At 38.1% G+C, this 23,140-nt stretch overlaps 1 protein-coding gene across 23 annotated transcripts in view; it reads left to right on the top strand.

The window, feature by feature from the left end:
* Positions 1-23,140, top strand: part of CLASP2 (cytoplasmic linker associated protein 2) — a 180,343-nt gene that overhangs the window by 72,537 nt on the left and 84,666 nt on the right. For all 23 annotated transcript variants that reach the window (XM_018067148.1, XM_018067145.1, XM_018067144.1 and 20 more), the window contains 8 exons: positions 531-610; positions 3,278-3,370; positions 6,851-6,996; positions 9,812-9,947; positions 17,441-17,511; positions 19,650-19,709; positions 20,962-21,039; positions 21,706-21,873. In XM_018067148.1, coding sequence (XP_017922637.1) covers positions 531-610; positions 3,278-3,370; positions 6,851-6,996; positions 9,812-9,947; positions 17,441-17,511; positions 19,650-19,709; positions 20,962-21,039; positions 21,706-21,873 — 832 coding nt within the window. The remainder of the gene's footprint in view (positions 1-530; positions 611-3,277; positions 3,371-6,850; positions 6,997-9,811; positions 9,948-17,440; positions 17,512-19,649; positions 19,710-20,961; positions 21,040-21,705; positions 21,874-23,140) is intronic.

Here is a 23,140-nt window from a genome sequence, read left to right as displayed (position 1 = left end):
ATTTCTTTTTGGGTTAATTAGAGGCTTTTAAGTAAGTACTGCCTATTGCATTTACTTTTTGATTGTGCATGTACAATAAGAGAGCTCTATGTATGTTTGCAGTTGATTTGAAGACCCTCATTTTTTCCACATCTGCTTCCCTGGCCCCTGCAGCACACATGGATCCTCTGTCTCACTTACTTGCTATCGATAGTAACATTGTTGCTTAAACTGTTCCTCTTTTTAATGTTTATCCTTTTACCTGTATTTCTTGCATCCTTGCTGTTTCATTGAACGAAGGGTGAGAGGATTTGTATAGTTTGGATTCTATTACCAGCCTTGTCTAGTATCTTATAGAGAGTTAATCAACTACTACTAAGTACCTTCTCTTTTCTTAGAAGTTGAAGAGTTTTCAACGTCTTCTTGTAAAATGGAATGTCTCAAAATTATGCCTTTTTCACATCAAAAGACTTAATTTTTTCATGGCATTATGGTGCTAAAATGCTTAAGGGTAAACTTAAAAAAATTTTTTTTTTCTATTTGATTATCAGGTGCTTCTAAGGAAGGAGGTGCCGGAGCAGTTGATGAGGATGATTTTATAAAAGCTTTTACAGATGTCCCTTCTGTTCAGGTAAGGGTACCAGTAATGTGGCATTCCCCATGCATATTCCCTGTTATAATCACTTGTTTTTGTCCCTTTTTTCAAATCCTTTTTTTCCTGAGTTGACTGCATAAATAAAATACTTGACTTACTATTATCAAATTATTATTTATTGGTACAGTTGGATGTTCAAGTGATTTTTCAGTGAGGCTGAGATATAATTAAATCCATATCGTTGAGTCATATTACATTATAGTGTCTCAGTATATCCACTATTTTTTTTTAAAGGTGCTTGTGAACAGTGTTCTTTCATTTTTTCCCCCTATCTTTTTGTCTGCTTCATCTATTTCTCCTTTATAGCTGCATCCTTCTTTATTTGACTGTTGAATATTTGAGATTTCTTAAGGGTTTAGTTTTAGGCCTCTTCTCCATTTTCTTACTAAGTCACTTCCTTCAAATCTATGGCTTTAGTTCCCGCCTTCACATAGATAATGCTTAGGTTTTTATCTCTAAGCCAGACATCTCTTTATTGTGAAAGTAATTTTTCCACCTGTTGTTTCTTTGGCATCTCTGAGGCATCTCAGGTTCAACCTGTGCACAGCTGGATTCATGATCTTCTCCTTTCAGTGTACTCTTTCAGTGTTTCGTGTGGAAACCATTACTTAAACAGGTACAAGAGTCAGACACCTAGGAATTATTCCTGCTGATCCCTAACTTAGCAGGGAAAGCAGGAGGGAGGAAGGCTTAGACACTCCAGTGGTACTTCTCTAACTGAATGTTGCCTGGTCCCCCTCTGACCTCTTCTGCCTCGTGTCATGCCTTGCTCCCCTTCGTACTCTTGTTTCTGGCAAGTTTTTGTTTCGTTTTAAGTAAAAGGGGAATTTAATGGCTGATAAAAGTGAAAAACATAAACAGGGCCATTTTGAGGTATCCATGTATACCACTCAAATGGTATCCAGAACCCTGTTCTTTGTTAGGTCTTATTTCTGGATCCTTCTACGTTGTCTTCCCATGTGGTCAGCAATATGGCTGCAGCTGTTCGAGCCTCAGACCCTCACTACAGTCTGTCTCTTTTCCTGGTTGACCATGTACAACTTGTATTTCATTCTAATCGAACTGATTTGGGTCACATGCCCACCTCTGAACCTTGACTGTGATGTAGAGAAATCCTGTGTGCTGACCGACTTAGGCCTGGGTCCCTGGCTCCTTGCCTGGTTTCCTTTGCACTCTTTACTACTGTACTTGGCCTTCTTTCAGGGCCTTGCACGTGCTGTTCACTGATCTCTGTTTTGTCTGATGATATCTGCCTCAGTTCATGTTTCACTTTCCTCAGTAGTTCACTTCCCTCTTACATGTTCACTTTCATGACAGTGTTAATTCTCCTTGGTGGTACTTTCTGTTTGTAATTTCATATTTCATATCATTTGATTAATTCTTTTCCCTCTTGACTAGATTATATGCTGCTGGGGCAAAAACCATGCTTATTTTTTGCTAACCATAGTGTCCTTTATGCCTAGAATATTGCATCTTTGTTATGTGAACACTTGTTAAGTGAGTGAAAGGTGTTTGGCAGTTAGTTCTAGAGGGAAAAAAAGTGAACATCTCTCCTAACTGCTGTCTAGCATGGACAGGGGTGGAGGAGGTATTCAGTTCAGTTCAGTCGCTCAGTCGTGGCTGACTCTTTGCGACCCCATGGACTGCAGCACGCCAGGCTTCCCTGTCCATCACCAACTCCTGGAGTTTACTCAAGCTCACGTCCATTGAGTTGGTGAGCCATGCAACCATTTCATCCTCTGTTGTCCCCTTCTCTTCCTGCCTTCAATCTTTCCCAGCATCAGAGTCTTTTCCAATGAGTCAGTTGTTCACATCAGGTGACCAAAGTATTGGAGTTTCAGCTTCCGCATCAGTCTTTCCAGTGAATATTCAGGACTGATTTCCTTTAGGATGGACTGGTTGGATCTCCTTGCATTCTAAGGGACTCTCAAGAGTCTTCTCCAAAACCACAGTTCAAAAGCCTCAATTCTCTGGTGCTCAGCTTTCTTTATAGTCCAACTCTCACATCCGTACATGACTACTGGAAAAACCATAGCCTTGACTAGACGGACCTTTGTTGGCAAAGTAATGTCTCTGCTTTTTAATATGCTGTCTAGGTCGGTCATAACTTTTCTTCCAAGGAGTAAGCGTCTTTTAATTTCATGGCTGCAGCCACCATCTGCAGTGATTTGGGGGCCCAGAAAAATAAAGTCAACCACTGTTTCTACTGTTTCCCCGTCTGTTTGCCATGAAGTGATAGGACTGGATGCTGTGATCTTAGTTTTCTGAATGTTAAGCTTTAAGCTAACTTTTTCACTCTCTATGAATGCAATAGATTTGTTATATGCCTGAAGTCATTTTGAGGAATCATTCCTATTTTTACTAATCTGTAGGATATTTGTATTTTGTTTTTAAATGACAAAGCGTTTTAAGAGTATATTTGAAGTTACTTATGAGTGGAGAAAATACCCTTACCTATGTAACTGGTAAGGAAGATAAAGCATTTTATTTTATTATTGTTTGTAATGTATTTCCATTCTTCATTTTAAAAATGATGCCAAAATGGGAAAAATACTGTTACTTAAATGATTATTTTAAACATCAAGGCATCATTTTGTTGTGGCAAGAAATAGTAATGTTATCATTTTGCATCTTTTCTTTAAGATCTATTCTAGTCGAGAACTTGAAGAAACGTTAAATAAAATCAGGGAAATTTTGTCAGATGACAAACATGACTGGGATCAGCGTGCCAATGCAGTAAGTGTTCAGTTTTTTATTTTCTTCTCTCTCTATTTTTCCCCTCAGTGTTCTTTTCAAAAACTTGGAAATTTAGTAGTAGTACTGTCTGGTATTTGCTTGGGAAATAGAGTCTGATAAGTAGTATTTCACTCTGGAAAACAAATTGAGATAATAGGCCTCTCTCAGGGTGCATTTTTTTCTGTTTCGCTGTTTGGGAAGAGTCTTTCTCATCCATTTGTTAGTGTCTCCACCTGTGTTACTTGTTGAGCTTCACTGATGGCCCAGTGCCGTGGCTTTCCTTTGGGTTACATAGTTGTGGAGTAAAGGGAATTCCTGGGCACTTTTGGTAGGAATCTAGGGATTCCTAGGGATGGCATTAAATCTGTAGATTGCTTTTACAGTATGGCCATTTAACAGTGTTCATTCTTCCAGTGCAAGAGCACGGGATAGCTTTTCATTTCTTTGGTTCGTCTGCGGTTTCCTTTATCAGTGTATTTTGTTTCCCAGTGATTGTCTTTTACCAGCTTGGTCAGGTTTATTCCTAGGTTTGTGTGTATGTAATACACATATGTAATGAAAGTGTTAGTCCCTCAGTTGTATCCATTTCTTTGAAACCCCATGGACTGTAGCCTGCCAGGCTCCTCTGTCCATGGAATTCTTCTGGCAAGAGTACTGGAGTTGGTTGCCATTGCCTTCTCCAGGGGATCTTCCCGACCCAGGGATCAAACACAGGCAGATCCTTTCCTGTCTGAGCCACCATGGATGTGATTTTTAAAGTTTTTTTTTTTTTTTTTTTTTTTTAACTTTCTGATAATTCATTGTTAGTATAAAGGCAACAGGTTTCTGTATGCAACAGATCTTGTATCCTGCTGCTTTGCTGAATCCATTTAGTAGTTGTAATTGTTTTAGTGTGGCATCTCTAGGGTTTTCTATAAAATCATGCTACTTGCATGTGATGGCAATTTTACCTCTTCCCTTCCAATCTGGATACCTTTTATTTCTTTTTCTTGTCTGATTCCTGTTACTAAGAGTTCTAATAAATACTGTGTTGAACAGAAGTGGTAGAGTGGGCATCCTTGTCTTGTTTCAGATTTTAATGGCAGTGTTTCCTGCTTTTTACCATTGATTGTTGAGTTTGGGTTTGTCACAAACCATTGGCTGTGAGTTTTTCATAAATAGCTTTTATTGAGATATGTTGAGATATGTTTCTTTTATACCCACTTTGGTAAGAGTCTTTATCATAAATGGTTGTTGAATTTTGTCAGATGTTTTTTCTGCATCTGTTGAGATGATCATGTGATTTCTTCTGTTGATGTGCTCTGCCGCATTGCTTGATTTGCAGATGTTGAACCGTCCTTGTGACCCTGGGATGAATCCAGTTTGATCAAGGTGTATGACCCTTTTCATATGTGATTGGATTGTTAGCTAATATTTTATTGAGGATTGTTTCATTTGTATTTATCAAAGATATTGCCCTGTACTTTTGTTTTTTGGTAGCGTCTTTGGTTTTGATAGTAGAGTGATGGTGGCTTCATAGAATTACTTTGGGAAGGTTCCCTCTACTTTAGTCTTTGGAAGAATTTTTCTTTTTGTTTTATTTATTTATTTGACTGCACCAAGTTTTAGTTGTGACATGAGGACTCTTTTAGCTGTGGCATGTGGGATCTAGTTGCCTGACCAGGGATTGAACTCAGGCCCTCTGCATTGGGAATGCAGCATCTCAGCCATTCCACTAGGGAAGTCCCTCTTTTTGAAAGAGTTTGAGAAGGTTTGGTATAAGTTCTTTTTTGTATGTTTGATAGAATTCCTCAGTGAACCATCTTGTCATGGACTTCCATTTGCAGGGAGCTTTTTTTAATTGCAGATTCTGTAAATTTTTCATGATCAGTGATCAGATTGTTCAGATTACCTGTTAATTCTTCATTCAGTTTTGGTGGGCGGTATGTTTCTAGAAAGTAAGATGGACTTGTTCTATTTTGTGCTGTATCAACAATATTGCAATAAACATCTTTGCATGTATTTATAACAGTGGTATTTTTATTTTTGTAGGTTAAATTTTTATAAATGAGGTTGATGGGTAAAGAATAGATACAGTTTTATTTCAGTAGATGTTGCCAAAATATTTTGAACAAAGATATTAGTCATTCATGATCTACTTAACAGTAAGAATATCTGTTTCCTGTCTGGTACTGGGTGTTACTGAGTCTTAACTTTTGCCCATCTAGTGAAGGAAAATGGTGTGTCTTTGTTATAATTTGCATTTGCTTATCGCTGGTAAGCTTGAGCTCATTTCCTTGTATTTATTTTAGCCAATGAAATATTTGGTTGTCTTTTTTTACTTTATTGCCATTCCTTGTGCATTGTACTGTTGTGTTGCAGATAATTTTTTCCTATCATATTGTGATTTTTTTAGTTAATCTCATTTAGATGCCTCCTGATTTCTGCTTACGATAGTTTCCCTTCCTTATATGTACTTAAGGCTATATAATATTTTTTCAACTATTTTTTTAATATTCACAATATTTTATTTTTATACTTTCCATCTTTAGTTCATCTTTTTTAACTTTTAAAGATATCGGGAAAATGGCATTGAAACATGTATAATATCATATAAGATAAGAAACGAATCGCCAGTCCAGGTTCGATGCAGGATACAGGATGCTTGGGGCTGGTGCACTGGGATGACCCAGAGGGATGGTACGGGGAGGGAGGTGGGAGGAGGGTTCAGGATGGGGAACACGTGTACACCCGTGGCGGATTCGTGTTGATGTATGGCAAAACCAATACAATATTGTAAAGTAATTAGCCTCCAATTAAACTAAACAAATTTAAATTAAAAAAAATAATTTAGAAAAGCTCAGAAATTAATTTGCTGCTGTTGCTAAGTCACTTCAGTCGTGTTCGACCCTGTGACCCCATAGATGGCAGCCCACCAGGCTCCCCCATCCCTGGGATTCTCCAGGCAAGGACACTGGAGTGGGTTGCATTTCCTTCTCCAATGCATGAAAGTGAAGTCGCTTAGCTGTGTCCGACCCATAGCTACTCCATGGATTGCAGCCCACCAGGCTCCTCCCTCCATGGGATTTTCCAGGCGAGAGAACGGGAGTGGGTTGCCATTGCCTTTTCTGAAATTAATATGAGATTCTACATAATAATGGATATTATTTAGGTAAACTTTTAACTTCCATGTCGCCTAAGTATGTCTTTTGTCACAATTTTAAATAGACTCCCTTAAAACTTTAAGATTTATTTATATACTCAAACATTATATATGTCTATTATACATATAACTAAATCTGTAATGTTCTTTTCCAGAAAGCTGTTTTGTTTGTTTCTTCACATGTTTATTTATGTTTAATGCTGTTAAAATGTCTGAATATAGTTATAAAATCTAATGAAAACTTAAAAAATTTTGTTCAAATAATGTTTAGGAAGTTGTTTATTTTTTTATACTGCTCTACTTTTTAATGTCAGTAATGAAAACTTTCTTTATTTCAGCTAAAGAAAATTCGATCATTGCTTGTTGCTGGAGCTGCACAATATGATTGCTTTTTCCAGCATTTACGGTTGTTGGATGGAGCACTTAAACTTTCAGCTAAGGATCTTAGATCCCAAGTGGTTAGAGAAGCTTGCATTACTGTAGCGTAAGTATACTCTTTTTGTGATAAGTATTATTTATGAATTAATTTCGTGCTCATTGATTGAATTGCTCATTCAGTAAAGCACTAGTAGGATAACCCCCCTAAAGCATGATCCAAAAACCATATGCATAAGGATTAAATTTGTGTGATTTTGAAAAAAAAAATCTTTCTTAATAGTACTTTATACCAACTTTGAAATGTGTTTTTGTGTCACAAGTCTACTGGTAGATTTTTGGCCACTGACTCTGTGAATGTAAGAAAAAAATGAATAGGTCTCTTCTTATGTAACGTTCTCTTTGCTAATTTGGATAGTAAGCTTTTTTTCTGACATTTTAGCAATTGTCCTCGGATTGTAACATCCATCATTAACTTATCAAAGTCTAAACCTATTCAGTATGTTTATATTTTTCTACAATTTAAGGATGGTGGAACACTTGAACTCCTTTTACTGCTAATCCTGACCAAAAAAAAAAAATGTGTTGTATATATTGTTGTATAAGCCTTCCTTTGGAGAGAGGGAACACTTAGATACATACTATTAGTATTTATAATCCGGATCATATTAGATGTCCTAGTCAGAACAGAAAAAAATAAACTAAAAAACTCAGGAAATGAAAACTATGAGGATTGCAAGAAAAGGAACAAAACTGCCCTTATTAACAGATGATATAATTATCCATGCAGAAAAAGACAAGAATTAATAAAAGATTATAATTAAGGGACCATGCAGCATGGTTGCTAGATACAAGTCAGTATACCAAAATAATTGAGTATCTCTTGATAGCAAAACAAAACAAAAATCTGCAAATCATAACCTTGAAAAATACTTCATGATGAGAATTCCGCTTCTTGCCATGATGCAATAACTGGTATAGGATTAGAAAACTGGAGAAAATGTATAAGACAACTGTGTACAGATAATGGACAGCAGACAGAGCAGGACTGTAATTCTTGAAACAAATCAGTTGAACAGTACCATCGGCACAGTTTTGACCTGGATGCATTTCTGAACCAGAGAGGGGGAGGGAGAACCCAGGCAGAGCAAAACAGTCTTACTGAGTTGAAGAAGAAACAAGAGAAGAGATGGGAGGTTCTGAAAGCTAAAGTGGCTCAACTTTTCAGTGCAGAATACTGGGGAGAAGAGAGCTACACAGAAAAAGAGCTATAGAAGTCTGCATAGGGGATCCGTGAGTCTAGTTGAATACTAATCTGTGCATGTGAAAGGTACAACTCCATGGGGGCAGGAAAGACCTACTGCTGGAAGCCAACTTGCATGGGCTGGGACAGGTTCAAGTTTTGAGGAGCCAGACTGGAGAGACCTTGTCAAACCCCCAGGGCATGCATTTGAGACCCCAGAAAGGCTGTGGTGTAGGGATCGTACTGCTCAGGCTACTCTGGAAGCTGAGTACTCTCAGGATACCCCTCCTAACAAGCTGGGAAAGATGAGGCTACTTGCAAAGGACGTCACCTGCTCACCAGAACAGAAGGCTCACACTTTAAAGGAAGACAGTAACATCAGGGCACAGGTGGCCTCCCCTGCGTCTCATTTGAGCTTCACAAGGGAAAACTGAATGTGTAACTGAACATGAGTAAATAGGTCTGAGCACTGCTTTGAATCAGGAATCTGATATTTTCGAGGTAACTGTATTCTAAAAAGGTATAACTATATAGAAATTAACCATTTCTGCACCTTGTCAGAAATGTATTTACAGCATTCTTCCTAAGTGTTTTACCCAAAGTCAGACTAAACCATATTAAATTAATTAGGCTGGATTCATTGTTTAACTGCAAATTTGGAAAGAGAAGACACATTTGTTCAGAGTCACCCAACTGACTAGTGCATCTGTGCACGCTAAGTCACTTCAGTCATATCTAACTCTGTGATCCTGTGGACTGTAGCCTGCCAGGCTCCTCTGTTTATGGGATTCTCCAGGCAAGAATACTAGAGTGGGTTGCCATGCCCTCCTCCAGAGGATTTTCCCTCCCTAGAGATCAAACCGATGTCCCTTATGTCTCCTGCGTTGGCTGGCAGGTTCTTCACCACTGGTGCCACCTGGGGAGCAGTCAATGTATGTGTGTTAGTTGCTCAGTTGTGTCCAACTCCTTGTGACCCCCTGGACTGTAGCTCACCAGGCTCCTCTGTTCATGGAATTTTCCCCAGGCAAGAATACTGGAATGGGTTGCCATTTCCTTCTTCAGAGGAACTTCCCAACCCAGGGACTGAACCTGGGTATCCTGCATTGCAGGCAGATTCTTTACCGTCTGTTTACCAGGGAAGCTGGTAACCAGTGTATGGTAGAGTTCTGTTTTCAATCAAGAATTCTGAAATCCTACGCCAAAGATGTCAGGAAGTATTTGTGACTGAAATAGTAGTGGTACCATTAATACAAATAGCAGAATACTGATTTGGGTAAGATTTTACTTGTTTGTACAATATGTTGAATATAAGATTGGTACTGGGGCATCAGAATGAAAATAACTGATGGATAAAGACTAAACATCAGGACAATCAGAGCTGAGTGTTTTACCTGTCATGTTAATGCTTAAATTCTGAGATCAGATGGCTTCTCTATTGCAGAGAGATGCTTAAAATGCCAAAATTCAACTGTGCACTAGACCATAAAAGGTCAGGGAAAAGGAAGAAATATGTAATATCTGCACTTCCCTTTCTCTCTTTTGTTTTTCTACCATTTTAGAACTGGTTAAAGTAAAGATTTTAAGTTAATTCAGTAAAAGAATATTTTAAAATGATATGGTCCTACCTATATTTAATGTTAAACTATTTTTCTAACACAACATTTTTTGTCTTCCTTTATAGCCATCTTTCAACAGTTTTGGGAAACAAGTTTGATCATGGCGCTGAAGCCATTGTACCTACACTTTTTAATCTCGTCCCCAATAGTGCGAAAGTCATGGCGACTTCTGGATGTGCAGCAATCAGATTCATAATTCGGGTAGGTTCTTTTCCTTTCTTTTTTTTTTCCTGTCTTCCTCTGTATGTCTGCCTATCCATTTGTCTGTCTCTGTCTCTCTCTTTCAATGTACTTAAATAAATCATTGGAATTTTTTTAAACGCCAAGAAAAAAATTACTTTTGAATAATTTTTCTGATAATAAAAGGAATACACAGGTATTAATGAAATTTAAATAGTAAAGAGGATTGCAAAGTAAGATGCTGTATACAGAATAGGCACAATATGCATGTGCATGTGTGAGAATGTGTGTGTAAATAATGTTACAGGTCAGTTCAGTTCAGTCACACAGTCGTGTCCGACTCTTTGCGACCCCATGATTCGCAGCATGCCAGGCCTCCCTGTCCATCACCAACTCCTGGAGTTCACCAAGACCCATGTGCATCGAGTCAGTGATGCCATCCAGCCATCTCATCCTCCGTCGTCCACTTCTCCTCCTGCCACCAATCCCTCCCAGCATCAGAGTCTTTTCCAGTGAGTCAACTCTTCGCATGAGGTGGCCAAAGTATTGGAGTTTCAGCCTCAACATCAGTCCTCCCAATGAACACCCAGGACTGACCTCCTTTAGGATGGACTGGTTGGATCTCCTTGCAGTCCAAGGGACTCTCAAGAGTCTTCTCTAACACCACAGTTCAAAAGCACCAATTCTTCGGTGCTCAGCTTTCTTCACAGTCCAACTCTCACTTCCATACATGACCACTGGAAAAACCGTAGCCTTGACTAGATGGACCTTTGTTGGCAAAGTAGTATCACTGCTTTTGAATATACTATCTAGGTTGGTCATAACTTTCCTTCCAAGGAGTAAGCGTCTTTTAATTTCATGGCTGTAATCACCATCTGCAGTGATTTTGGAGGCCCCCCTCCAAATAAAGTCTGACACTGTTTCCACTGTTTCCCCATCTATTTCCCATGAAGTGATGGGACCAGATACCATGATCTTTGTTTTCTGAATGTTGAGCTTTAAGCCAACTTTTTCACTCTCCTCTTTCACTTTCATCAAGAGGCTTTTTAGGTCATCTTCACTTGCTGCCATAAGGGTAGTGTCATCTGCGTATCTGAGGTTATTGATATTTCTCCCGGCAATCTTGATTCCAGCTTGTGTTTCTTCCAGCCCAGCGTTTCTCATGATGTACTCTGCATAGAAGTTAAATAAGCAGGGTGACAATATGCAGCCTTGACGTACTCCTTTTCCTATTTGGAACCAATCTGTTGTTCCATGTCCAATTCTAACTGTTGCTTCCTGACCTGCATATAGGTTTCTCAAGAGGCAGATCAGGTGGTCTGGTATTCCCATCTCTTTCAGAATTTTCCACAGTTTGTTGTGATTCACACAGTCAGAGGCTTTGGCATAGTCCATGAAGCAGAAGTAGATGTTTTTCTGGAACTCTCTTGCTCTTTTGATGATCCAACGGATGTTGGCAATTTGATCTCTGGTTCCTCTGCCTTTTCTAAAACCAGCTTGAACATCTGGAAGTTCACGGTTCACGTATTGCTGAAGCCTGGCTTGGAGAATTTTGAACATTACTTTCCTACCGTGTGAGATGAGTGCAATTGTGTGGTAGTTTGAGCATTCTTTGGCATTGCCTTTCTTTGGGACTGGAATGAAAACTGACCTTTTACAGCCCTGTGGCCACTGCTGAGTTTTCCAAATTTGCTGGCATATTGAGTGCAGCACTTTCACAGCATCATCTTTTAGGATTTGAAACAGCTCCACTGGAATTCCATCACCTCCACTAGCTTTGTTCGTAGTGATGCTTTCTAAGGCCCACTTGACTTCACATTCCAGGATGTCTGGCCCTAGGTGAGTGATCACACCATCGTGATTATCTGGGTAGTGAAGATCTTTTTTGTTCAGTTCTTCTGTGTATTCTTGCCACCTCTTCTTAATATCTTCTGCTTCTGCAAGTAACAGGCAAATGTTAAACAGTAAAAATGTTACAAGCAGTGGTAAAAGGTGACAACAAATTCTTAATATTTCTCATCATCCACCTCTTAAAGGTGCCAGAAGAAGAGTTAAAAATGTAAAACTTCCCCACTTAAATCTTTAAATTTTGCTCTTCTACAACTCACCACTCTAGCCATTCAGGATGTACTTTTCCAAACCTCTATTTTGTGCCTTTACAAACTATATTTGCTACAAAATGTAAGTGTAGCATTTATATTTTATATATATGTAAAAATCATGTTTTTTTATTCTTGCTTTTTAAACTTCATGTACTCAAGCAGCTTCCCTTGTTTAATTCTTTTTGATGTCTAAGTCAGTTCTTAGTTAAAGGGCATAATATTAAGCTGTCCTCACCATATTTCTCCATGCAGTTTGTGAAATTCTTTTTCTCCTTCCTTTACCTACACTGTGTATTATTAGTATCTTAAAGGTTTTAAAATTTAATAATTGAAGAATATTATTTCATATTCTACTTTGCATTTCTTGGATTATTAGAAAACATTAGGTGTTTTTTTCCTCTAATAGTTTTTCTAAGGATTGCCAGTTTATATTCTGTGCATTTTTCCTCACTTTTTTTCTGTGTTATTAGAACAGTTGGTCTTCCTTATCCATGGGTTCTGCATCTGTGGATTCAACCAACCTCAAATCAGAAATATTTGCGGGGGAAAGAATTGTAGTGCATTTCAAGAAGCAAAACTTGAATTGCCTTCTACTGGCATCTGTTTCTGTAACATTTATAATAATTACAACTATGTGTGTATCATTTACTTTATATTAACTAATTAAGTAATCTAGAGATGACAAAGTATACAGGAAAAAAAAGTATAGGTTTTATGCAAATACTGTACCATTTTATGTAAGCGATTTGTATATCCCCGAATTTTGGTATCCTCACAGGCTCCCAGAACCATCCCTGTGGACACTACAGGACAACTGTATATTAATTTTATTTGTAAATATTTTCTACCAGTTTGTCATTTCTTCATATATTGTTTAAGCTACACTTGATACATAGAGAAATTTGAAATTTTTTTGTTTTGAGACAATGCTATTTTTGTGGGTTTTGTTACATAAAGTTAAAACAACCTTCCCCATTTCTCAGTTACAAAAATATTCAGTTTTGAACCTTTTATGATTTTGTTTCTTAGGTTGAGATCAACTTAATTTTATTTTTGTGTAAAATATGGAGATCTGACTTCGTTTTCCCCCAGATACAAAACCAGTTGACCCTGCAGTGTATAGTAGATTATAGTTCAGTCTTTTCTTAAACTACCACTCTCTTCTTGTAGTAAATTCCCATAAATATACGGGTCTGTTTTTTAAATGCCTTTCCAGTTTCTTTGATCAATTTGTCCTCTCCTGGTAAATGATATCTCTTTCTAATGCTGCTGTATCAGGTGTTTTTTAGCGTTAAAATCTAGTGCCTGTGAAGAAATCTATGAATCTGTCTTGGAAAATGTCTCTTTTCTTTCTGTTTTAATATTTTTGTAAGCTTCACTAAATCTGGCACCTTCATAACAGTGTTCAAAACTGGTGGAAATGATTGAAATCTTTATTTTTTCTCTGAGTTTAATAGAAGTGCTTTAAATATGACCTCTGAGATGAGTTTTTAGATATTCTGGATTAGGTCTGAGAATTTCCTCCTATTTATATTTTGCTAAATTTTGGTCAGTAGTAGATTTAGAATCTTGTCAGATATCCCTTGAGAAATGATTGTTTCTCTTCATTTATCCGTTGTACATTCATGAAATGAATTCTGCTTGGCCATTTGACAGTATGATACTGCTAGATGCAGTTGGCTAATACTTTAATTAAGAAGACTCTTGACATGAGGTTGTATACTCTTAATTTAAGAAGAGCTTCTTCTACCATGGTTATATTACCATTTTGTATTATATTATTATATGTTCTTTTTTTTTTTAAAAAAAAGGAAAATACTTGTTAGAGGTATTGCTAAGAGATTTTTTATAAGCTTCAAATTTGTTACATTGGTGCCCATGGGATTCTTTTATTTTTTTCTAGTTGTTTAATTTCTATATTTATGTTTTTTAACTACTTTATTTGACTTGCTGTGGCTTACTTCTTTTTTTCCCCTAGATTTTTGTGGGATATTCTCACTTTGTGATCGTTTTTATTGTTTAATCACATAAGGCTTTCTTATCATAATGTTGTGTTCTGAGTTTGGCATTAGCAGCATCCAGTGATTTAGATTTACCACACTCTATTTTATATTTCTCAGTCATTTCTAATTTCCATTTCAACTTCCTCATTGAATTACATAAGGATATTGTCTGCATTTTCAGATGGTTCTTTTGTCATTCTTATCATTTTGTAATTTGATGACTTTCTGATCAGAGAATTTGGTGGTACAATTTCTTCTTCATTGAATAACCCAAATTTTGTTAGTATCAGAGTACATCATATATTTACATAGGTAGTCTTTTAGTATTTGTGAAATATGGGATTCATTTATAGAGAGCTTTATTCATTGCTAAATCTAGTTTGTTCATATTATTCTAGTTCTTTATGGTCTCATTTTTTTTAAAAAATCCTTTTTTCTTAAAAGTTTCTTGTTCTTCGTCAGTGTCAAGAATAAATTCTCTTTTACTTCCTCAGCCTTTTGGAAAGTATATATTAAAAAAAATAAAAAGTATGTATTTTTATCTTTTTGTGTCATTGTTTTCCCCTTAACCGCTGAATTAATTTCCAGCAACTAAAGTTGACTATGGTGGGTTTTTTTTTCTGCTTTTATTTCTGCCCAATCTTTATTAGGACTCTTAACATTAAAAATATTTGCTTGATCTTAGTGTGTTCTAAGAAGGCAATGGCACCCCACTCCAGTACTCTTGCCTGGAAAATCCCATGGACGGAGGAGCCTGGTAGGCTGCAGTCCATGAGGTTGCTAAGAGTCGGACACGACTGAGCAACTTCGCTTTCACGTTTCACTTTCCTGCACTGGAAAAGGAAATGGCAACCCACTCCAGTGTTCTTGCCTGGAGAATGCCAGGGACGGGGGAGCCTGGTGGGCTGCCGTCTGTGGGGTCGCACAGAGTCTGACACGAGTGAAGTGACTTAGCAGCAGCAGCAGCAGCAGTGTGTTCTCAGTTTTCATAGATATTTATCTTTTCATATTTCTAAATGGCTTTGCTTGGCCATTATACAAGAATTCAAAAATTGGACTTCAGGTTCAGATTTCTTTTCTCTCAGAATTATCTCCTTTTCACAAAGAATTGTTTCCTGAACTCTTTATTGTCTTTATAGTGAGATATTGTTTGATTCTTTTATTTAAAAACAGCACCGCCACTGCCTTAGGGAGCTTTGTAAGAGAGTCTCTCTGCTAGGAGTTCCCTCACAGCTTCTTTCATTTGTGCTGCCTTTACCCAGAGGAGCAAGATTTCTGACTAAAACGAAGTTTGTTGAGATTTATGTTAGTTTTCATGTATCATTTATTTGTTGCTTCTGCTTGTTTCCTGTCTTTCAGTTGATATGTTCTCAGGAAAAATCCTTTACATTCTGCCTACTTGACAGGACCCAACTTGCCATTTTTAGGTTTGTTTCTACTTTATGTATTGTGTTCAGCTTGCCCATTTTTCATGAGCTTGTCTCATGTTCTTGAGACAGTAACATGTCCCGTCGTCTCACAGAAAATACGAATCAGGTTGTTGCTGTTTTACATTATTTCCTGGTTTCTGTATTTTTGTTTGTTTCCCAGGGGTCTGCTTCTAAGTTGTTCTGATTTAGTATTTGGTTGAATGCATCGTCTGTAATTGTGAGGATCACTTATTTTCCTTTGGAATGGCTCCCCTGAATATGGTGTAGCAGTAGGTTAGTCTCTAGCCCCATCTCTGCCGCTGTGTTGTTTAAGAGTTAATCAGCGGCAGTAGGACTTTGAGATCATGAGAGAGAGGAGGAAGAAGGTAGGTGAGACCTGCTATGTGGTATGTTGTGGCTAGGGAGTCCCCTTGGGCTTTCTTTAACTCCTCAGTAATGTTCAGGGATGAGTTCTTCTGGATGCTCTAATAGAAATAAAGTACATGATAAATGGAACACACTCGAGTCATTCCAAAACCATCACCGCCCCCGCACCCCCAACCTGTTCATGGGAAACTTCTCATCCACAAAACTGGTCCCTGGTGCTAGGGGAGCAAGTCCACAGAGCCCTTCCATACTGGATATAGCAGTTGAATAACATGCAAGTCAGCCCTGTGGTGCATTATCCTCATCTTGAACAACTTCAGGTCTGTGGGTGGCTTCCCTCTGTCAGACTTGAAAAAAGTTTTCTCTCTGTGTTGGTTGAGTTAGTTGTGGCCACTCACTTTTTCCTTCACTCTAAGACTTGTTTCCTCACAAGTACGGAAGCTCTGGGCTGACAGCCTTCAGCTGCAGCCTCTTCAAAGCCTGCGAAGCTTGCAGATATCTGCCTTTCCTGAAGTCTTGCCCTTTCCTAGTTATGGCCCATATCCAGTAAACTGATTGACGTAGAAGAGCAGAGTTTTGGCCATCTTAGGCCATTTTGAGACTATCTTCCAGAGCTCCCTAGTGACTTTGGGTAAAGAGGTCCTTGGGCTCTATCACAGATTGATTTCTTCCTTTGCCTATTCCTTCTTCCTTCTCACTTCCACCGGTGTTGATCCCAAAAGCACTGCTTAATATTAAAAAGGCTGTACTCCATCTCACAGCCTGCTTCCTAGGTAACCCAGCCTGTACCATCAGCTCAGAAGAAAAATAGGAGATTTAAAGCATCAAATATGTATCCTTATTTTATTTTAACATCTTTTGTGAACTTCTTAGTGTTTGCTTTACTAAAGAAGAGGTGGCTCAGGTGGTAAAGAATCTGCCTGTAATACAGAAGACCCAGGTTCGATCCCTGAGTCGGGATGATCCCCTGGAGAAGGGAATGGGAGCCCACTCCACTGTTCTTGCCTGGAGAATCCCAGTAACAGGGGAGCCTGGCAGGCTACAGTGCATGGGCTCGCAAAGAGTCAGACTCAACTGAGCGACTAACACACAAACACTCTCACTAAAGAAGAATGTAAGAGTTACTAATAGAAATCAGAAGATTGTATACCTGAATTCTAGAGAGCTATGGTTCAGCCAGGATGAAAGTTCAGTTAAAATCACCATTTCAAGGTGCATTCTTAATAATTATGCAGATTCACTCTGATAACCTGCTTTGATGACATAGCAATTACTGTGCTCTCAAGCAGTAGCCATGGTACCTCAAAAAATAAGACCAGTATGTGTTTGGTTCCCCCCAAAGTACACTGTCCTAACAGTTCTCTGTAGTTACCAGTTAACTTGTCTTTATTATTTAATATTACAACCACATCTGCCCTTCCGAAATTGTATCATTACTATCAATTTAATTTGGGAAAACCTTTTGACTGGTCTTAATTTCTTTCAAAATCTGATTTTATGGTTATTTTTGTTCTTTTCTAATATAGCTAAATACTTGAATGCAAAGCAAGTAAAGGAAGAGATTATGTAAGGTACACGGTATTTCTCAACCTCTTCTAAACTGTCTTTTTCAGCATACTCATGTACCCAGACTTATACCTTTAATAACAAGCAATTGCACATCGAAATCAGTTCCTGTAAGGAGGTAAGTTTCGAAAAACTTAGTATAGCTTTATGTTGAATATTGCATTATGTCTGATTCTTAGTTGGGTACAAAAATTAGTTGTCATCAATTTCTAGCCTTCTAGAAACCTTATTAAAGTTTTTTATCTTATGTAAGGAAAAAAGGAACAAAGTGCTTATTACGACTATCCACATTTCTTGGCCTTTTTGTATTAAAGTGTGTCTGAAAGTCGCTCAGTCGTGTCTGACTTTTTGCGACCCCATGGACTTCTCCATGGAATTCTCCAGGCCAGAATTCTGGAATGGGTAGCTGTTCCCTTTGCCCAGGGACCTCCCAAACCCAGGGATCAAACCCAGATCTCCCACATTTTATTTGGGCCACTATTTCTTTGGTTTTCAGAGAGTTTGGAGTCTAGAGTCAGCCCTTACCTAGAATCCTACAACTTTGATTGACTATCCTGCCTTGGGCAGTCATTTAATTGCCCTAAACCTCATGTCTGTGTTATGTTAGTGGGCCTAATGATGTGGACCCCACAGAGCTGTGAGGGTTAAATGAGAAGGGCACTGGAAGACATGAACATAGTGTTTGGCTCAGAGTATACAGTCATAGTGTGTCAGTCTGTTAGTGTCTGTCTCATTATTTCTACAGTCTTTGATATCAGCGGTATCACCACTGGCACCATTAGTATTGAAGACAAAACACAAGATTTGTGTGTTGGATATTTAAGGAAATTGTAAAAAACTCTTTCCCCTTTTTTGTTTGATAAATATGTTTATTTAAGTACTTTGAATGTTCGGAAAAATCAGACATCATTGTTACCTGTAAGTGATTTGGAATTTGGGGACAGTTGTTTAATTACCTCTCTCTTACATCAGGGTCAGCAAATAACAGTCCATTGGGCAGATCTGTCCAACTGTCTAGTTTTGTACAGGCACAAGCTAAGACTGTATCTTAACATTTTTGAAAGGTGTTTAAAAAGGTGGCAAAAAAAATGAGATAGAGACTGTGTTGTTCTCAAAGTCTAAAATATTTGCTGCCTGAAATATTTACTCTCAGGCCCTTTACAGAAGAGATTTACCAATCACTGTCTTACACTGAGTAAAACGGTAATTGGAAAATTAGGAATGTAACAGAGAAGAGGAAGTCAGGAAATGCATCATAGAATTATCCTGAAAATGGGGAGCATTTCAATTCCTGTAAGGGAGGTAAGGTGTAGGCAGAGATGGAAAGCTGTGCTGCAGGCTACAGAGCCATTGGACAGGCCACTGAGCCCAGAAGCTGTGATAAAGGGGAGGTTTCAGTAGGAAACGAGGCTGACTGCGGGGAAAAAGGAGATAGGTAGGAGTCAGGGTATAGAGAGCTTTGAATGAGTGGAAGAGAAATTCCAATATTGTTTCATAAGCAGTTTTTGGTGAGAAGTAATGTCATCCATCCTAGTTTTTATTCCAGCTGTGAACAGTGATTAAAAAGGGACAATGAGAAGCATTGGTTTAATTAAGTAGGACTTCTTACAACTCATGGAAATGTAAGGGGTGGAAAACTGGAGCTGTATTTGTGATAATTGACTGAAGGAGATTTTATTCAATAAGTTCAAGAGATTTCAGACAGAATTGAGACGTGATTATTGGATGTGGATGAGGGAGGTGATGTCAGCTGCTTCACGCTGTGATCGCTCGAGTTAAAATGTCAGGGTTTAAGTCCCAGCTCTGTGACTGTGGGCACGTTAATTTAACCTCCATGTTATCTCCTGGTCTGTACCATACGGGCTCCACGAGCAGGCTGAGAGGGTGAGGATTACTTGTTGTTTCGCATGTGGTGTTTGAGTTGACCTCGTAGCTGTCTTGGCCACCATTCCGTGTCTTCAGTTTCTAGTGCATAGTAGATGTTTGATAAGTATCTTTTAAGTTAAATTTTATATTAGAGAAACATTTCCAAGTTAAAATTAAGGTCTTTTTGAACTGTTAAGCATAGGAATAGTTGGAGTCTTAAAAAGAGTTAAGTATTTGAGAGTGAAAATATCTAAAAATATGTCTTATACTTTAATTCAGAAGGCAAGATGCAGAATTATAGAAGAAAGTATTAATTAGCATTTAGTTATAAAGTTATATAGCTGAGTATTAATGTTGCAGCATTTAGTTAATAGTATTTTTATTTTTCAGGCGCTCATTTGAATTTCTAGATTTGTTATTACAGGAGTGGCAGACTCACTCATTGGAAAGGTACGCACCGGCTCTTCCTCTTCCGCCGCTCTCCCCTCCCCTCTGTCATCACTTCTTTAGAAATTGATGCTATTGGTTTTGCATTATTTCTCATTTTCCTTTAAAAGTTATTTGTACTGCTTTTCCTTTAAAGCTGAGGTGTTCCCCTTATTCATCGTAGCTGTGATTTTCTTCTTTGTGGGGTGAATAAGAGTCTCTTAGGTGAATGGGCAAGAAATTCCAGGTTAAATTGGGCAGGAAATTACAGGTTATATAAGAAATTCCAGGCTAAATTGGGCAGGTATTTTAAAATGTATCTCTACTCATGTAAGATAGGTTTCCCAAGGTGCAATTAATCAAGTAATGAATGATTTAGGATAGAAGAAAGGCACTTCTTTTCAGAGGAAAGAGATCAAAAACGTAAGAGAGATTTGTTGGCAGATTTCTCCACACCAGCTGTCCGGTGTCATTGGCCATGTATATACTGGGCAATGTTTAATGAAACTCTGCTGTGAAAAAGAGGAAAATATGGGCAGCTAGTCAGTCACTGGCCATTTGTATGGCGGTATTTCTCATTTGTTTCTCATATGAAGCTTGGGATATACATGTATTTATGTTGAATACATTCTGATTTTCCATTCTTATGGAAAGCATTAAATCTATTCACAACCCATTAAAAAAAAATAGAATATGTTGTTTACTGCAGGCATGATATAATTCCGAGCTTTCTTTGCGTTCTTTTGTGGCAGCTGCTATTCAGTTTGGTTAGATTGTAACTGATTTTACTACTAGCACATTTCTACACTGGTAGGTTACTGAGGAACCACACAAAAGATTTTCTTTAATTCATGAAAAATTTTAAATTTTAGTACTATTTATCTGGACTCCATCTAAAAATAATTATGTTCAGGTTTATAATGTTTGACTTGTCAGAAGGAAACCATACATGAGCAAAATGTGTGGGGCGGATTATTAGGAAATGTTGCAATCTTAGATTCATTATTATATGCTGCTGCTCCTAAGTCGCTTCAGTCGTGTCTGACTCTGTGCGACCCCATAGACGGCAGCCCACCAGGCTCCCCCGTCCCTGGGATTCTCCAGGCAAGAACACTGGGGTGGGTTGCCATTTCCTTCTCCAACAGTATATGCTAGTTACCTTTTTTCTCTCCCTTGCCCATTTGTGATTGATGTGTGATATATAGTATATAGGCAGTATCATTTGTGGTGAGAGAGACAGTTTTATACATGAACCTAAAGGTACTTTATTTTATAGACATGCAGCTGTCTTGGTTGAAACTATTAAGAAGGGAATTCATGATGCTGATGCTGAGGCAAGAGTGGAGGCAAGAAAGTAAGTCTGTAAGGTATTTTTGTGGTGGTTTAAACATACTTTGGTCTTTTCTTCGACAGAAATTATACTGGGAGAATGAAAATATTGAAAGTGTCCCAAGTATTGTATTTGATCAGCTGTTTAGTCAAGTGGAGATTGATTTTTCTCCATTAAACCTGTACTGGTTGTCTTAATAGTTCACTTAGCCTTGTTGTTTATATATCCATCAGTATTGGTATTACATCATAACATATTCACTTTTGTTGTGAATAAAAATACCTAATTTACTGAACATTTGTTATGTACCTGATACTTTGTAGGGCAGTAGGTATATGTTCTTTTCTAATCCTTAAAATGATCCAGTGAAGGTGCTATCTCCTCTGGCAAGTGAAGTTTGGAGTTCTGGAAGTTTGCACAAGGCCACCCAAATTGTAAGGATTATAGTCAGGTTTTTAACTGAGATCTCCTTTTCTCAAAAGCCTGTTGTCTTTCTCCAAAAACTTGTTTAATTTAGAAAGTATTTACTTGGCACATTGTGGCTACATTAAAACCATAAGGGTTAAAAACTTTTGCTCTTCTTGAATGTACACATTTTACGGTTAGTGTGTAATCATGCAGTTATTTCTTTAAGGTGTTTTTGGTTTTTTAGAAAAAACCCTTTAATTTTGTTGTTCGTTTGTTTTACAGGACATATATGGGTCTTAGAAACCACTTCCCCGGTGAAGCTGAAACCCTGTATAATTCCCTCGAGCCGTCTTATCAGAAGAGTCTTCAGACTTACTTAAAGAGTTCTGGCAGTGTAGCATCTCTTCCACAATCAGACAGGTCCTCGTCTAGCTCCCAAGAAAGCCTCAAGTAAGGTCATATAAAGGATCATTACTGATTGCTTCCTCTTTTCAGCTCCACAGAGTTCCTTAAGTTGGATGGTTGCTTTCTTCTTAAAGCCTTGAAAGACTGATGACTGAATGTGCTTATTTCCCTTGGTCTATTGCCTCAGGGGTTGGATTACATGCTTGTCTAGCTTCTTCTCATTGGATTGAGTTTAGGGATTCAAAGTTTGTGTGAACAGTTTCAGATGTATTTTGTTAGAATATGTTCATTTCTTTGAGAAAGATTGGAAACCACTAATTTGTATACTTTTTTAAAATACACCCAAAATAGTCCATATAGTAAGTAGCCCATTTCTAGGGCACTGTTATGGAGGGATTATAATGGAGATTCAGAAATCGTCTTTAAAACTTTTACACAGCACTGGGTGACTGGTAAAAACGCCATTGCTTTCTTTCCTTGCCTCTGGCGTAGTTTGAGATTTTAGCAACTCCCTCCGGGGACAGAGTTACCTAGTGTTTGGCTCACTTCTCTGTAACTCCACTCTCATCGTTGTGCTGGCCACCTCATACCCTTGCTGCCTTGGCAGTTATACCCTGTTTTCTGTTTCTCTAGCCCTATAAGATGGCTAAGATCCCTAGCAGTGGCCAGAAATATCTGCAGATTTCTCTAGGGAAGAGCAGCTCACAGAATATCAGTCTGCCTCTCTGTAGTTTCTGTGTCTTTAGGGTCTTCACCCCCACAAACATTGCTAGTTGCCTTGGCAACTTCCTGGTCCAGGACAGGTACCAGGGTGGGCAGGAGAGGTATCTGGGGCACAATTGGAGGAAGTACTCACTAAATAAGAGTTCAGTGGCTTACAAGTTTTCAGAGTAAAAGAAGATACGATTTGATTTAAAAAAATAATTATTGTAGGAATAATTGTACCTAAACTTCTATTTAAATTTGTGATAAATCCTTCACCTTGAATGAGCTTTGTTGCTTTTTTTTCCCTTTACTTTTACTTGTTGTACTCAAACTTTGTATATGAGTCGCTGAAGATCATTGTTAAAATACAGAATCTGATCAAGTAAATCTGGGATGGGACTTGAGATTCTGCATGTTTTACACATTCCTAGGGGATGTCATTGCTTTTTGTCTATGGACCATTCTTTCAGTAGCAAGGATCTAAATAAGATATTTTATCTTACCCTAGTTTAGTTCAGTTCAGTCACTCAGTCGTGTCCAACTCTTTGCGACCCCACGAATCACAGCATGCCAGGCCTCCCTGTCCATCACCATCTCCTGGAGTTCA

Source organism: Capra hircus, chromosome 22, assembly GCF_001704415.2.
Source record: "Capra hircus breed San Clemente chromosome 22, ASM170441v1, whole genome shotgun sequence".
Taxonomy (NCBI): domain Eukaryota; kingdom Metazoa; phylum Chordata; class Mammalia; order Artiodactyla; family Bovidae; genus Capra; species Capra hircus.
Note: the sequence above shows the minus strand (reverse complement) of the source record. Positions and strands in the feature narration are given on the sequence as shown.